Raw genomic sequence first — 17,134 nt, 5'->3', positions numbered from 1 at the left:
TGTGATTGTTAAAATTTTCTGTATGTGTGGTGTCTTAAATTGTCTGCCATTATTGTGATGATTGTTGTTATTTATTATAATAATTTGGTGTGGTATTAACTGGAAAAACCAGAGGGGAGGTCTCATTATAAGCCCTTGGGGGTTTCGTACCTCTCCTGCACAATCCATATGAATTGTTTTAACAGTTATTTGTTTTATTCTTTTCTGTTCTTGTTTGTGCTAAATAAAAAATAAAATAAAAAAATAAATAAAAAAAAGCTGAAAATTGCACAGCACATCTCTCTTTGACAAATCGTTCATGTCTGGAACACAAACACTGCAGGCTGACACACACCCCACTTTAATACTTTTAATTCATTAACACTGACTGTTGATTGACTTCCCTGCAGAAATCCAATGGAACGCTCATATTTATTCAGTCCTTCATGATGATAAAATAGTGGTGACCTTCAATGTGAGCTCTGCGGCGGACAGACACACCATCAAACTGAAAAACCCAACAAAAACCCTAAAGACTGCTGAGATAAAAGATGTATGTTCCTCTTTAACATTTTATTTTGTGCTAAAATTAATTTAAAGAACACTGCAACCCACAGGAAAATAAGGAAATAAATAAAATATCTAAAAATCTTTGAAATAAAAAGCTGTTTTCAGAGAATATATCTTTATAATATTTTTATATTCTTTAGACAGTCTACTGTCAGATTCTTTTCACACGTGTTCAGTGTAAACAAGTAAAGAAGAAAATCTGCAGATTAAGTAAAACATTTTTTTCTGCCTGTTCTGTCATTTTTCATATTTGTTTGTTGGCCCTACAGGGATGCAAAGTAGAAAAATGTCAAGTGGAACTGGAATACACGGGTCCCTGTGAAGACCTTACAATATGGGTGACTATAGAATCAGATCTAATACATAGAAGGTGCACAAAACAATACAAAACATGCATGACTAAAATACTGCAATAAACATTCATTTGACAACATAAGATGTAACATAATACCCTAATATACATAACTGATGAAAATAATTATTAAAATGAAAAACCATCAAAGTGTCACAGGAATTCTGGGAATGTAATGTACAGTTTTCCACTGATTCCACTGAAGATGATTTGTTCCTTTTTTACTTACAAAAACGGTACAGGTTAAATCTATTACCCAGTTTTCCCATGTACTTATTAAATCTGTTTTTCCAAATATTGGTATCTTACATAGAAATTGAAACTGCTTCAGAGATCGCTATAAAATGATTATTTGTAATCATAATGTTTATCATTATAAATGATTGGAAAGTCATGGAAAACAACATATTATCAACAAATTATGTAAGAAGTCTGTGCATGGTAACACACGTTCATCATGGTCATTATTGGGGTTGTACAAAGTCAGTATCTTGTACTGTTTTCCAGAACAAATTGCTAGACCTCCTTGAAGCGAGCAAAACAGATATTGAGAAAGGGAATGAGATGCTGCGTCCTCAGACGCTTCACGTGAGCCGGTGTCTGAAGCATGTGTATTACACGCCAATTCTTATTGGCTCCTGTAGTCAGGTGACTTACAGGTTATATAAGGCTGCCCAGAGAGAACGGCATCAGCTTCAGATTGTCTGAAGGAAGACGTTGCCATGCCTGAAGTATGTGTAAGTAAGTACGTGAGAGCGATGAAGCCCAACTCTACACCTGCAACACCAAACATACAAGGAAGGCATATCCATATTACCTCCATAGCAAGAGGTGCAAGCTTCTGGAGAGACAAGTAAGGTAGTAGATTGTATCAATAACTCTACATCATCTACAACAGTCTAGCTTTACTGCTAAGGAGACATACAGACGCAGTCAGTTCAAGGGCGCAACAGACAATGAGGCGGGACACATCCTCACTCCTACTGGAAACTCCTAACCACTTGAGAGTCTTAAATAACTGGGAGAGTAAGAGTGATTCTTAGCTTTAAGACATTTGATAACTTGCTTTTATCCTTAAGTTTGAAAGTAGGAGTAAATTTCATCCGGGCCTGGTATGACCTGCCAGGAATTGCTCATCCAGACTACCCTGGGCAGATTCCTCTTTCTCCACCGACCAGTCTGGGTTTAATTTGGCCGTGGCAGGGGTCATTTCATCAACCATCTCCTCATATGTGGAGTCAAGCGAGGAGACGGAGTCACTCAGCATATCCACCGCAACTCCCGTCCTCAGAACTAGATCGGTCCAACAACATGCCCTCTGCCAGACATATTACACTATTAAACCCTAGACATACTACACACAACTCCTGACTGCGGTAGCCAATCAAAATTGCCATGTAACACACGTGCTTCAGACACCGGCGCATGAAGCGTTCCAACTGAGGACGCAGCATAGAGTTCCACTTCGAAAGGGAACCTGAAGTAACTTGCTTTTTTTTTTTTTAAGATAATATCTCAATTTGAACACTGCAAGGGAAACAGTAAAGTTCGGCATAAAGTGAACTGTATGAGTGAGTATCCTATAATTCATCATCTCGTTATACTCGTTGAATTGTCTGCTCAGAACATTTGTGTGATTCCTCTTAGAATTTTCAGCTCCAGGCAAGTCTGGGTTGGCCATTGGTGTTGGGTGCGTTCTGGCGCTTCTGTTCGTGCTTCTCTGCGGCTGCATCACGTGTAAGTGAACAATAAAATGACTTAAAACCTGCTTTCACACCTTTGTAAACAGGTATGGGGAGAACCAGGACTATTTTCTTTTCACTGTCATTTTGTTACAACCCTGCATGCCTTTCTTTCTTTTGTGGAACACAAAGGAAGACATTTTGAAGAGCATTGGTTGCCAAAAAGATTTGGTGCCCTTTGACTTCCATTGTATGGACAAAGAACTGTAAACCCTAGTAAGCTGGCAGAACTAAAAAAAATTGACAAAAGAAAGGAAGTTAAACTCAAAGCTGGAAAAACATAAAATAACACTTAATTTAAACATTTATCCTCCTTATTCAGTCTGACGCAGAGAGAAACTGGAAGCACTGGAAGAGAAAGCTACTCTCTGAGAAAACAAAGGAAATTAAGATTTGAACTCTTTTGCTATATTACCATCCCCATTCGAGACACGATCACACTTGAGTTGATCACCTCCCAATTTACACATCATTCCCTTCACCCACCCCTACCTGAATTCACCCAAACATCTATATGGTTTAATATGAACAATTATCACACAGTATTTTACTCGTTATACATCGTTATGTGTTACTCTTTTGATGCGTACGGCCGTCTGCCAGAAGCTAGTTATTTTAGTCGATAAAGTTTTAAATATGGATATTTTTCTTACACAAACGCATCGCTTCACTTCAAAAGGCCTTTATCAACCCCCCGAACATTTTTTAATATAACTCTGATTGTATTCGTCTGAAAGAAGTATGTCATTTACACCTAGGATGGCATCAGGGTGAGTAAATCATGGACTAATTTTCATTTTTGGGTGAACTATCCCTTTAAGCACCAACACTTCAAAAGAATTATATTTTAAACTAGACCTCTGAGTAATACTGATGCTTTAATCCAAGCTTTATTGTTTATTCATCTGTATTATATTGTTTTTTATTTGTTAAACAACAATTAAATTCTTACCCTTAAATGGGTTTGGAAGTTTTTTGTATGTCCTAATTCAGGGAACAGACACAGTCTCTATATTATGATATCTAGGTGAAAGAGGCTCTATGTGATGATATCTAGGTGTTAGAGGCTCTATATGATGATATCTAGGTGAAAGAGGCTCTATGTGATGATATCTAGGTGTTAGAGGCTCTATATGATGATATCTAGGTGATAGAGGCTCTATGTGATGATATCTAGGTGATAGAGGCTCTATGTGATGATATCTAGGTGATAGAGGCTCTATATGATGATATCTAGGTGATAGAGGCTCTATGTGATGATATCTAGGTGATAGAGGCTCTATATGATGATATCTAGGTGAAAGAGGCTCTATGTGATGATATCTAGGTGATAGAGGCTCTATGTGATGATATCTAGGTGATAGAGGCTCTATGTGATGATATCTAGGTGATAGAGGCTCTATGTGATGATATCTAGGTGATAGAGGCTCTATATGATGATATCTAGGTGATAGAGGCTCTATGTGATGATATCTAGGTGAAAGAGGCTCTATGTGATGATATCTAGGTGATAGAGGCTCTATGTGATGATATCTAGGTGATAGAGGCACTATGTGATGATATCTAGGTGATAGAGGCTCTATGTGATGATATCTAGGTGATAGAGGCTCTATATGATGATATCTAGGTGATAGAGGCTCTATGTGATGATATCTAGGTGAAAGAGGCTCTATATGATGATATCTAGGTGATAGAGGCTCTATGTGATGATATCTAGGTGATAGAGGCACTATATGATGATATCTAGGTGATAGAGGCTCTATGTGATGATATCTAGGTGAAAGAGGCTCTATGTGATGATATCTAGGTGATAGAGGCTCTATATGATGATATCTAGGTGAAAGAGGCTCTATATGATGATATCTAGGTGATAGAGGCACTATATGATGATATCTAGGTGATAGAGGCTCTATGTGATGATATCTAGGTGATAGAGGCTCTATATGATGATATCTAGGTGATAGAGGCTCTATGTGATGATATCTAGGTGATAGAGGCTCTATATGATGATATCTAGGTGATAGAGGCTCTATGTGATGATATCTAGGTGAAAGAGGCTCTATGTGATGATATCTAGGTGATAGAGGCTCTATATGATGATATCTAGGTGAAAGAGGCTCTATATGATGATATCTAGGTGAAAGAGGCTCTATATGATGATATCTAGGTGAAAGAGGCTCTATGTGATGATATCTAGGTGATAGAGGCTCTATGTGATGATATCTAGGTGAAAGAGGCTCTATATGATGATATCTAGGTGACAGAGGCTCTATATGATGATATCTAGGTGATAGAGGCTCTATATGATGATATCTAGGTGACAGAGGCTCTATATGATGATATCTAGGTGACAGAGGCTCTATATGATGATATCTAGGTGATAGAGGCTCTATGTGATGATATCTAGGTGATAGAGGCTCTATATGATGAAATCTAGGTGATAGAGGCTCTATGTGATGATATCTAGGTGATAGAGGCTCTATATGATGAAATCTAGGTGATAGAGGCTCTATATGATGATATCTAGGTGAAAGAGGCTCTATATGATGATATCTAGGTGATAGAGGCTCTATATGATGATATCTAGGTGATAGAGACTCTATGTGATGATATCTAGGTGATAGAGGCTCTATGTGATGATATCTAGGTGATAGAGGCTCTATATGATGATATCTAGGTGATAGAGACTCTATATGATGATATCTAGGTGATAGAGGCTCTATATGATGATATCTAGGTGATAGAGGCTCTATGTGATGATATCTAGGTGAAAGAGGCTCTATATGATGGTATCTAGGTGATAGAGGCTCTATATGATGATATCTAGGTGAAAGAGGCTCTATATGATGATATCTAGGTGAAAGAGGCTCTATATGATGATATCTAGGTGAAAGAGGCTCTATGTGATGATATCTAGGTGATAGAGGCACTATGTGATGATATCTAGGTGATAGAGGCTCTATGTGATGATATCTAGGTGAAAGAGGCTCTATGTGATGATATCTAGGTGATAGAGGCTCTATATGATGGTATCTAGGTGAAAGAGGCTCTATATGATGGTATCTAGGTGAAAGAGGCTCTATGTGATGATATCTAGGTGATAGAGGCTCTATATGATGATATCTAGGTGAAAGAGGCTCTATATGATGGTATCTAGGTGAAAGAGGCTCTATGTGATGATATCTAGGTGATAGAGGCTCTATGTGATGATATCTAGGTGATAGAGGCTCTATATGATGATATCTAGGTGAAAGAGGCTCTATATGATGGTATCTAGGTGAAAGAGGCTCTATGTGATGATATCTAGGTGATAGAGGCTCTATATGATGGTATCTAGGTGAAAGAGGCTCTATATGATGGTATCTAGGTGAAAGAGGCTCTATGTGATGATATCTAGGTGATAGAGGCTCTATATGATGATATCTAGGTGATAGAGGCTCTATGTGATGATATCTAGGTGATAGAGGCTCTATGTGATGATATCTAGGTGATAGAGGCACTATGTGATGATATCTAGGTGATAGAGGCTCTATGTGATGATATCTAGGTGATAGAGGCTCTATGTGATGATATCTAGGTGAAAGAGGCTCTATATGATGATATCTAGGTGATAGAGGCTCTATATGATGATATCTAGGTGAAAGAGGCTCTATATGATGATATCTAGGTGACAGAGGCTCTATATGATGATATCTAGGTGACAGAGGCTCTATATGATGATATCTAGGTGATAGAGGCTCTATATGATGATATCTAGGTGATAGAGGCTCTATATGATGATATCTAGGTGATAGAGGCTCTATATGATGATATCTAGGTGAAAGAGGCTCTAGGTGATAGAGGCTCTATATGATGATATCTAGGTGATAGAGGCTCTATGTGATGATATCTAGGTGAAAGAGGCTCTATATGATGATATCTAGGTGAAAGAGGCTCTATATGATGATATCTAGGTGAAAGAGGCTCTATATGATGATATCTAGGTGATAGAGACTCTATGTGATGATATCTAGGTGATAGAGGCTCTATATGATGATATCTAGGTGATAGAGGCTCTATGTGATGATATCTAGGTGATAGAGGCTCTATGTGATGATATCTAGGTGAAAGAGGCTCTATATGATGATATCTAGGTGAAAGAGGCTCTATATGATGATATCTAGGTGATAGAGGCTCTATATGATGATATCTAGGTGAAAGAGGCTCTATATGATGATATCTAGGTGAAAGAGGCTCTATATGATGATATCTAGGTGATAGAGGCTCTATATGATGATATCTAGGTGAAAGAGGCTCTATATGATGATATCTAGGTGAAAGAGGCTCTATATGATGATATCTAGGTGAAAGAGGCTCTAGGTGATAGAGGCTCTATATGATGATATCTAGGTGATAGAGGCTCTATGTGATGATATCTAGGTGAAAGAGGCTCTATATGATGATATCTAGGTGAAAGAGGCTCTATGTGATGGTATCTAGGTGATAGAGGCACTATATGATGATATCTAGGTGAAAGAGGCTCTATATGATGATATCTAGGTGAAAGAGGCTCTATATGATGATATCTAGGTGATAGAGACTCTATGTGATGATATCTAGGTGAAAGAGGCTCTATATGATGATATCTAGGTGAAAGAGGCTCTATGTGATGATATCTAGGTGATAGAGGCTCTATATGATGATATCTAGGTGAAAGAGGCTCTATGTGATGATATCTAGGTGATAGAGGCACTATATGATGATATCTAGGTGAAAGAGGCTCTATATGATGATATCTAGGTGAAAGAGGCTCTATATGATGATATCTAGGTGAAAGAGGCTCTATATGATGATATCTAGGTGATAGAGGCTCTATATGATGATATCTAGGTGATAGAGGCTCTATATGATATCTAGGTGACAGAGGCTCTATATGATGATATCTAGGTGATAGAGGCTCTATATGATGATATCTAGGTGATAGAGGCACTATATGATGATATCTAGGTGATAGAGGCACTATATGATGATATCTAGGTGAAAGAGGCTCTATATGATGATATCTAGGTGAAAGAGGCTCTATATGATGATATCTAGGTGAAAGAGGCTCTATATGATGATATCTAGGTGATAGAGGCTCTATATGATGATATCTAGGTGATAGAGGCACTATATGATGATATCTAGGTGATAGAGGCTCTATATGATGATATCTAGGTGAAAGAGGCTCTATATGATGATATCTAGGTGATAGAGGCTCTATATGATGATATCTAGGTGAAAGAGGCTCTATATGATGATATCTAGGTGAAAGAGGCTCTATATGATGATATCTAGGTGAAAGAGGCTCTATATGATGATATCTAGGTGATAGAGGCTCTATATGATGATATCTAGGTGATAGAGGCACTATATGATGATATCTAGGTGATAGAGGCTCTATATGATGATATCTAGGTGAAAGAGGCTCTATATGATGATATCTAGGTGATAGAGGCTCTATATGATGATATCTAGGTGATAGAGGCTCTATATGATGGTATCTAGGTGATAGAGGCACTATATGATGATATCTAGGTGAAAGAGGCTCTATATGATGATATCTAGGTGATAGAGGCTCTATATGATGATATCTAGGTGATAGAGGCTCTATATGATGATATCTAGGTGATAGAGGCACTATATGATGATATCTAGGTGAAAGAGGCTCTATATGATGATATCTAGGTGATAGAGGCTCTATATGATGATATCTAGGTGATAGAGGCTCTATATGATGATATCTAGGTGAAAGAGGCTCTATATGATGATATCTAGGTGATAGAGGCTCTATATGATGATATCTAGGTGAAAGAGGCTCTATATGATGATATCTAGGTGATAGAGGCTCTATATGATGATATCTAGGTGATAGAGGCACTATATGATGATATCTAGGTGAAAGAGGCTCTATATGATGATATCTAGGTGATAGAGGCTCTATATGATGATATCTAGGTGATAGAGGCTCTATATGATGATATCTAGGTGATAGAGGCACTATGTGATGATATCTAGGTGATAGAGGCTCTATATGATGATATCTAGGTGAAAGAGGCTCTATATGATGATATCTAGGTGATAGAGGCTCTATATGATGATATCTAGGTGAAAGAGGCTCTATGTGATGATATCTAGGTGACAGAGGCTCTATATGATGATATCTAGGTGATAGAGGCTCTATATGATGATATCTAGGTGAAAGAGGCTCTATATGATGATATCTAGGTGATAGAGGCTCTATATGATGATATCTAGGTGATAGAGGCTCTATATGATGATATCTAGGTGACAGAGGCTCTATATGATGATATCTAGGTGATAGAGGCTCTATATGATGATATCTAGGTGAAAGAGGCTCTATATGATGATATCTAGGTGATAGAGGCTCTATATGATGATATCTAGGTGAAAGAGGCTCTATATGATGATATCTAGGTGATAGAGGCTCTATATGATGATATCTAGGTGAAAGAGGCTCTATATGATGATATCTAGGTGATAGAGGCTCTATATGATGATATCTAGGTGATAGAGGCACTATATGATGATATCTAGGTGAAAGAGGCTCTATATGATGATATCTAGGTGAAAGAGGCTCTATATGATGATATCTAGGTGATAGAGGCTCTATATGATGATATCTAGGTGAAAGAGGCTCTATATGATGGGATTTATCTGACCGCAGTGACGTGAGACAGCTAGCAGACGGTTGGTTTAGCCAGTCTGTCTGCTTCTGACCTGAGGCCCAGTTAGTCAAGGTTCAACTCTACATAGTCTTGTAGGTATTTAATGTTAGTACATAGTAGTTAAGGCCACCTAATGTGAAATGTGACCAAATGCTTTATGATAACTGTCGCACTCGTGCTCTTCCAGGCCAGATGCTGCGGTGGGTCCGTGGCTCGAAGCGTGGCGTGTGTGTGCGAGTGTTGCTGGTGTATCCCGCAGTGGACGGTGTGTTTCAGCGCACTGTGATGCTCCTGGCTCAATCCCTGCAGAGTCGCGCTGGCGTAACGGTGGTCATCGACATGTGGGACAGAGGAAGCCTAGCGGAACAAGGCCCGCTGCGCTGGATCAACACACAGGCCGAGCTCGCAGACAAGGTCCTCGTCATCACACCGCCTCAGACCGGTACCAGACTCACTGTTTTCCTCTCAGCACCTGTCAATGTGGCGCAGATTTTGTGGGGAATTACGAAAAATTACAAGCAACTAACCCAATAATAAGTACTAGGGCTGCCCCCTAATAGAAGAGGCTTAGTCAACCTAAATTTGATCAGTCGTTTAGTCGAAAAAAAGAAAGAAAAAAAAACTTGGGAAGGAAAACCCAAACATTCGGCTATATCAAGCGTAGCGTTAGTTCTGGCAGGTCATGTCAGTCAAGCTCACATCAGTGACTCTCAGCTGATCCACATCTACCTATAAGAATATGACGCCTATCACCGTACTCATATATAAGCTTCTTCAGTATTATCAGCAGCTATCGCGTTTCTCAGGAGCTATTACCCTCCTCCATCCCCAGCTCCTCCTCTCGCCCACTCTGGATTTGGCATTCTGATTCCCCTTGAATCAGAATAAACTCTCGAATTATGTTGTACTTTAAAATCTTGAAATAAATATATTTGCAGACATTCATGTTGGTTCTGTTCGGTTTACCCCAAGGGGGGTTATTGCTGCTCTTATCCATGCTAGGCCTCATGGATGCGCAGGAAGTTCTCGCCCAGAACAGAACCAGACCGCCAATCCAAACTGTATGCTAATTGTCAATCGTATTTGACGGTAGTGGTCCTGACAGAACATTATTCAACCTCAAATATGGCTTATTACTTGAAATATGTAAGTGCAGTAGCAGCACTTTACAAGTCCACTCGCTCTAATGCTAACCTAGACAAATGTGTGTTATTATTAGACATAACTGTGTGTTTACTGTATGACATACAGGCACCGGTGCAATCACTCGCATTTTACTTAAAATACTCATTTTTGGTCATACAGATAAGATTAACGCAAACTGTAAAAGGTCTACTTTTTTTTGTAAACTCACAATAACAACAAACAGTTGTGCTTTGTAAAAAAGAAAATGCCACTTTCTGACAATTCGGTGTAAATTGAGCGCGTCACATAAATTAACCTCACAGACATGAGTAATATATCTATAGAAAGCTTGACATTTTTACATTTGAATGAACAGATTACAATGGAAAATAAATATTCTCCGATTATGCAATCCATATGAAACTAGCATATATGCGTGTCCACTCCTGCGGAGATGAAGAGACAGCATCAACACAGAAAACATTACCAATAAATTATTAAAACGTTTAGGCAGTCTCATTAGGTTATACGGATTTTATATAGGCAATTAAAGACACATTATTATGGTTTATGGCTTAATATAAACACGTGAATAGTCTACTAATGGCTTAAATGAACGACTACTAGTCGACAAGAAAAGTCTTTAGTCGAGGGCAGCGCTAGTAAATACATGTCCTGAGTTAATTTTACCAAGTACTTATTTGTATAATCAGACTTTAACTGACACCTTAAAATAAAGGGTAACCAATGATTCTCAATGTGAAGCAGATGAATATAAATAACAGTCCTGTAAATTATATGGGGAGATATTTTCTGAGAATGACCCATTTGTTTGTGTCTCAATATTAGGCAATTATTGATAAACTTGTATTGAAAGCACACTTCTTTTCTTCTTTGAATGCTTTTCTTTGCAGACGACCTTAAATCAAACCTAGTTCCCGGCGTGAGCGATGACACGGTTTCAGCTTCGGCCAGCAGTCTCTTCGCCCTGACCCTTAACCTGGTGTCCAGCGCTGCCCATGATCCGCTCGGCCGGGACAAGTTCTGGGTCGTCAACCTGCAGGCCGAGGACCCGAGCGTTCGACCCGAGCTGAGAGGATTCAGGAGATTCCTTCTGCCCCGAGACTCAGAGAAGCTCCATCAGAAGCTCCAGTCCTGCTTCAGCTCCTTCAGAAACGCCTTCGAGAAGATGGAGATCCACACAGACCTCCTAACCTGTGCCCAAGACAACAGCCGGGACCAAACACCTGCATAATCTCCTGCCATAATATGTGCCTTTATGTTAATTTTTCCTCATGAAAGACTTCAGTTCCAGCTCTGATCGAACTCACTGAGCAGCTTCTTCACTGGTTCAGCTGTGATTTAGACTTAAAATAAAGGTTGTTATTGGTCTCTACTAGAACAGGTTTTCCTGCTGAATGTTGAATACTTTCCCCATATTCTCCATTGTTGCAGCTCCTCTCTTCCCAGTCTGTCAACCAGGCCCCGCCCCTTTATTCTAAGTATGAATTATTTAAATGAGGAATACTGCACGGGTCTGATTTTGTAAATCCGCACCCGCCCGTACCCGTAGTGCTTAAAACCGCTTCCGACCCGTTTTCCGACAGCAGCACTAATTAAAATCCGCACCCGACCCGCTTAAAACAGAACCGATACCCGACCCGCATTTATTGCCAGGTCATACAGAAGTTACTACACGGCCTTTGGCCTTAACACAAGGACAACCTCAGTCGAAGCTGTCAAAAAGCAGGTACATAAAGAACATGGCTAACGTTACCACAAAACTGAGTAACGCAATTTCGTCTAGCTTACATCAGACAATTTCGGGTTCAAACATGCCCTGCACACCACACATACTTAACAGTGTTAAATTAAACAATAACAACAGTGTAGGCTATGTGATACTTTTAAATGAAAGAAAAATCCAGTTGTATGCGAATCCTAACAAACGCTACATACTTAGTTGTGCATTATGCTAGGCTACCCTAACCCTAACCATACAGCCTAGGTATAGGTTACAATTAGGGCTGAGACGTGAAACTGTCCCGTTTATGAATCCAAGATCTAATGGGGGCAATTTTGGCCTACCTTTTCCCGTGCGAGGGGATTAGAAGGGGTGGTGTGGCGCAATGGATAAGACACATGCCTTTGGTGTGAGAGACCCGGGTTCGAATCCACTGTGAGACACCAATGTGTCCCTGAGCAAGACACTTAACCCCTAGTTGCTCCAGAGGCGTGCGACCTCTGACATATATAGCAATTGTAAGTCGCTTTGGATAAAAGCGTCAGCTAAATGAATAAATGTAAATGTAAATGTAGATCATACTTGTGGTGTGGTGTTTTAAATTGCTGTGTAAAAAAAGCACATCGTCCACTGTTGACGGTTTCAGCTGACTCCTCCGCTCTTGGATAATGTATCCAGCACAGCGCTGGATGCAGGGATGGCGAGGATAGACCTCGCAATCTGGGCAATATTAGGGAAAAGGTGAGCATGGTCTTGCCACCATGACAAAATGTCAAAATGGTAATCTTTTGGCGTTTTGTGATGGATGTAAGCAGCCACTTCGTCCTGATACTGCGGGGCCTCATCACTGGAATCTTCTACGTCTGACACTCGAACTCGCTTCTCCGGTGGGGGGTGGTGGCACTGCTCCTCAGGACTTCCACGCTTATCCTTAAGGTCTATAATAAATGTAAACAAACTTTGTAGTGCAATAATTTTATGGACGTGACATTTGCAGTCAAAACTCGAAATATAAATTCTCAGAAAATGCATTTAATACCAATACATTGTCTGTTTATATATCCATACTCCCTTAATAAAGGAGTCCAGACATTAGAAAAATATCATTATACACATGCGTTTTATATTTAATATGAGGGAAATGCACTTGCCTACGTGACACAAAAAATCTGTAACTTTTAGGTGGCAAAACATTTTTCGTTCGCTCAAATCCCGCTCCGACATTAAATTTCTCATACTGTAGGCTATTAGGCCTACATGTGGTAGCCTAGTCATTAAAGAAAACTATTTTCACATGTAAAAAAAATTCATCTATGTTGACTATATGAGAAGTGAAAAGCATGAGTAAGATCATAAGTTGCGCAATATGCCGGGAGTGGTCAGACATTATATTGACCACTTCATTAAGTTTCTTATTGTATAAAGCCTTTCTTTAAAGTGAATTTCGTTTTGTATTAATTGTATCTTAATTTTGATCAATGTTTTATCAACCAATTGCCTGGATTTAATAAAAAAGAGGTAAACATAGCAGGCAATATAATCAGGACACGGAGCGGAGGCGCCGGCGCGTTAACTGGAGCTAGTCTCAAAAATTAACCGAAACTCAGTGTATAAGCTACATGCCTCACAGACCTGAGAAATATATAGAAAGCTTGAAATGTCTACTTTTAAACAAAACAATTCAAAACAAAAGAAAACAGACTGCTCTCTGCTTCTGTAATCTGTAAAAATGAAAATGACCAGTCCTCAGGTCTTTACACTGGCTCCCAGTTAGATTTAGGATTGATTTTAAAGTATTATTACTGGTATATAAATCATTCAATGGCCTAGGACCTCAATATATTGCAGATATGCTCACTGAATATAAACCCAACAGATCACTAGGATCATATCAGCTAGAAACACCAAGGGTTCACTCTAAGCATGGCGAGTCCGCTTTTAGCTATTATGCTGGAACCAGCTTCCAGAGGAGATCAGACGTGCTCCTACAGTAGTCACTTTCAAATCCAGACTCAAAACACTTCTGTTTAGCTATTCATTTACTGAATGAGCACTGTGCCAATGTTCGTCCGACTGTACTGTACTGTATTTTATTTTATTTTTCTGAACTGTTTTAATTATTCTTATTTCTTTTTATTATTTTTAATTTCTTCTATGTAAAGCACTTTAAATTGCCATTGTGTATGAAATGTGCTATATAAATAAACTTGCCTTGCCTTGCCTAATCTGTATGAAATGTGCATTTCTCTCTGGCGCGTTCACCACTGCGAAGATCGCGAGTCAGCATCGTCAACTTCATCTTTGCAGCCGACACAGAAAACACTTGTTTATTAATAAACAATCGAAATGTCTCCTGGCCATATTTGACATATTCATAATCATTAGGCTACTTTTGCCTGTTCTTTGTGACATTTTTTATGAACGCGTCACCATCGCTCAATAGTTAATACTGTTCTTCGGTGTTCAGTTTATACAGTTTTTTCAAATGTTATTTAATAAAAATGAAAAAAAAAAATCCCTCAAAATCTCACTTTTCTTTTCTCTCCTCCAACCCCCCTGTGGCTGTGTTCGCATTAATACTGACCTTTCACAAGGCGCCGCATCTCACTGTGCACGCTTGCCACTTCACCACTGTCAGCAAGTAGCTTCATACTTTTCAGTTTAGGATGCGGGAACATTGCAAGTCTGTGTAAACGATGAATGTCGAACTTGTCCTGGAGAATACTGAGGCATTTGTCCTTCAGTGAGGAAATGGTCATGCTATCATTTGAAGAAGCTCGCAAGTGGCGTCTGATGCGCTCATGCCAAACAATGGTTAGATGGAGGGTCGGGGTTTTCGATGCCTGTAACGCTTTAGTGGCTTCCTTAAATCGCTCCAGGAATGCAACAAAGTCGGAGAGGGCCTCTACATCCAAGTTTGTGAGGCGGTCCACTTCCCCTCGCTCTTCCAGAAGTGTGCGGATGTCTTCATACTGACTGCTGATAGACTCTAGCATTGTATGCAGGGAATTCCAACGTGTCTCTACAGAGTTTTTAAGAGCCTGGAGGTTGGTCTGCTTGAAATATGTCACCAGTGACTTGGCTGAGTCAATCATTGCAGTTACTTCTTCCCCATGCATATCCTCCTGGGATGGTTTGAATGTAGTGTACAGGACAGTACTGAAAATATGGGCAGCGCAGCTCAATCTGGTCACTGTACGCAGGGCCGCAACTATATTTGCGCCCCTATCTGTCACATACACCAGTTTGGAGTAGAATTCATCAATGCCAAATTTGCGCAATGCGCTGATGATGGCTGGTTTGATGTTGTCAGCCGTTCCCACTCAGAGGTACACAGCACTCGTTCGATAAGCTCCCACTTATTGTTAATGTAGTGCAGAGTAACACGAAGGTAGCCGGTTTCTCTGTAATCGTCAGTCCACATGTCCAATGTAACAGCTCCATTACTCCCCTCCAACTGCATTTTAAGTTCTGGGATTAGTTTTTGGCGAATCTCCTCTGCATATTTGTTAACACCACGAGAAACCGTCGTAGGGTCAGGCAGTAGTTGTTTAACATCCACACGACCAGCCCGAGCACCAACATCTATCAACCCTTGTCCTAATGCAAAAAATCCCTCGTCGTGTACTGCATCAAAGGGTCTAATATCATTGCATACAAAGTTCACAGACAGCCTGGTTATGGTGTCCTCATCTCTACGAGGCACCTTCAGTTCTGTCCCCTTTGAAAGATACTGTTCGATAGAACTGGTGATTAGTTTGTTACCGGCACAGGTATGTATCTGCGTGCTTCCTCAGCGACGAAGTTCCACATAGTTGCGGCTATCGAACACGAAATGCAGCAAAGCCTTTCACAATATTGCTTTCTTCATCTGAGATGACTCCAAATTTCTCCCACACACTGGACTTGAGCTTTGATGAAGTATTGTCGACAACTTTACAATCTCCTCTAGCTATTTTTTTTTTCAACTCCTCATCTCGACGACTCATGCAGCAGTTCGTTGTGATTTCTTAAAAGTGAATGTAGGCCTAGAGACTCCTGGGAGGGTGCAGGCTCAAATAAACAAAAAAAATATTTTTTATCAACTTGAAATATGTTGATAAAATATTTTTATTATAATAAAAATAGTTCTTTAGTCATAGTTTTGAGGACCATGGGGAAATGTGGGTCCCATGGCCAGACTATTCAAAACATCATTCAATGTTGTGATAATAGGCAATAGTCAATAGATCAATAGTCATAGTTTTGTAGAAGTGTTCCTAAAAATATGCATGTATTTTCACGTTTGCACGTGACTGTTTTGAACCCGCGGGTACCCGAACCCGAACCCGTGCAGGACTCTACTGTGACGTGTTCGTTCCCAGAAGAAACGTCTTGGTTACGTATGTAACCCTCACTCCCTGAAGGAGGGAACGGGAGACGTTACGTCGCACGGCGGGGCACGTGACACGATTCACATATGCCAGCGTTCATTGGCTCGTTCTATAGACACTCGAAGATGATAGGGCTCCCTGAAGTGATCCCAAAGACGTCGGGACATCGATGTAACGTCGAACGTGAGCGACTGAAATCCCTCAGGGTTAGGATTAGGGTCAGACTGGACCTTAATATTAGACTGGACCCCAACCTCCAGAGCTCAGAAACACTGACACTAGGGGTGTAACGATTCGTTTTAACAACGATTCGATTCGTATCGCGATTCGTGGTTGTCGATATGATTCAAGGACAATATTGGTTAATTTAGAACGATAAGATCCGAAACGATTCAGTGACTTTTTAGCCAAAAATTATTGTAAGGGAATCAGGTATCAATTAATTATGGATATAAACAAACAAGTAAACAACAATTAATGTCAAATGCATTCACATTTTATTTGAATAACGTAGGACTGCACGATTATGACAAAAATTATAA

General features: G+C 39.7%; 1 protein-coding gene across 2 annotated transcripts in view; it reads left to right on the top strand.

Annotated features, from left to right (window-relative positions):
- il17rb (interleukin 17 receptor B) overlaps positions 1-13,525 on the top strand; it is a 28,652-nt gene extending 15,127 nt beyond the window's left edge. The window contains exons 6-11 of one of the 2 annotated variants that reach the window (XM_079897549.1): positions 390-532; positions 819-887; positions 2,409-2,472; positions 2,549-2,638; positions 9,538-9,792; positions 11,390-13,525. In XM_079897549.1, coding sequence (XP_079753675.1) covers positions 390-532; positions 819-887; positions 2,409-2,472; positions 2,549-2,638; positions 9,538-9,792; positions 11,390-11,730 — 962 coding nt within the window. In that variant the 3' untranslated portion in view covers positions 11,731-13,525. The remainder of the gene's footprint in view (positions 1-389; positions 533-818; positions 888-2,408; positions 2,473-2,548; positions 2,639-9,537; positions 9,793-11,389) is intronic. The other variant, XM_079897550.1, reaches the window with a different exon arrangement.
- The last annotated feature ends 3,609 nt before the right edge of the window (positions 13,526-17,134 follow it).

This window comes from Squalius cephalus (genome assembly GCF_949319135.1).
Source record: "Squalius cephalus genome assembly, chromosome: 16".
Taxonomy (NCBI): Eukaryota; Metazoa; Chordata; class Actinopteri; order Cypriniformes; family Leuciscidae; genus Squalius; species Squalius cephalus.
Note: the sequence above shows the minus strand (reverse complement) of the source record. Positions and strands in the feature narration are given on the sequence as shown.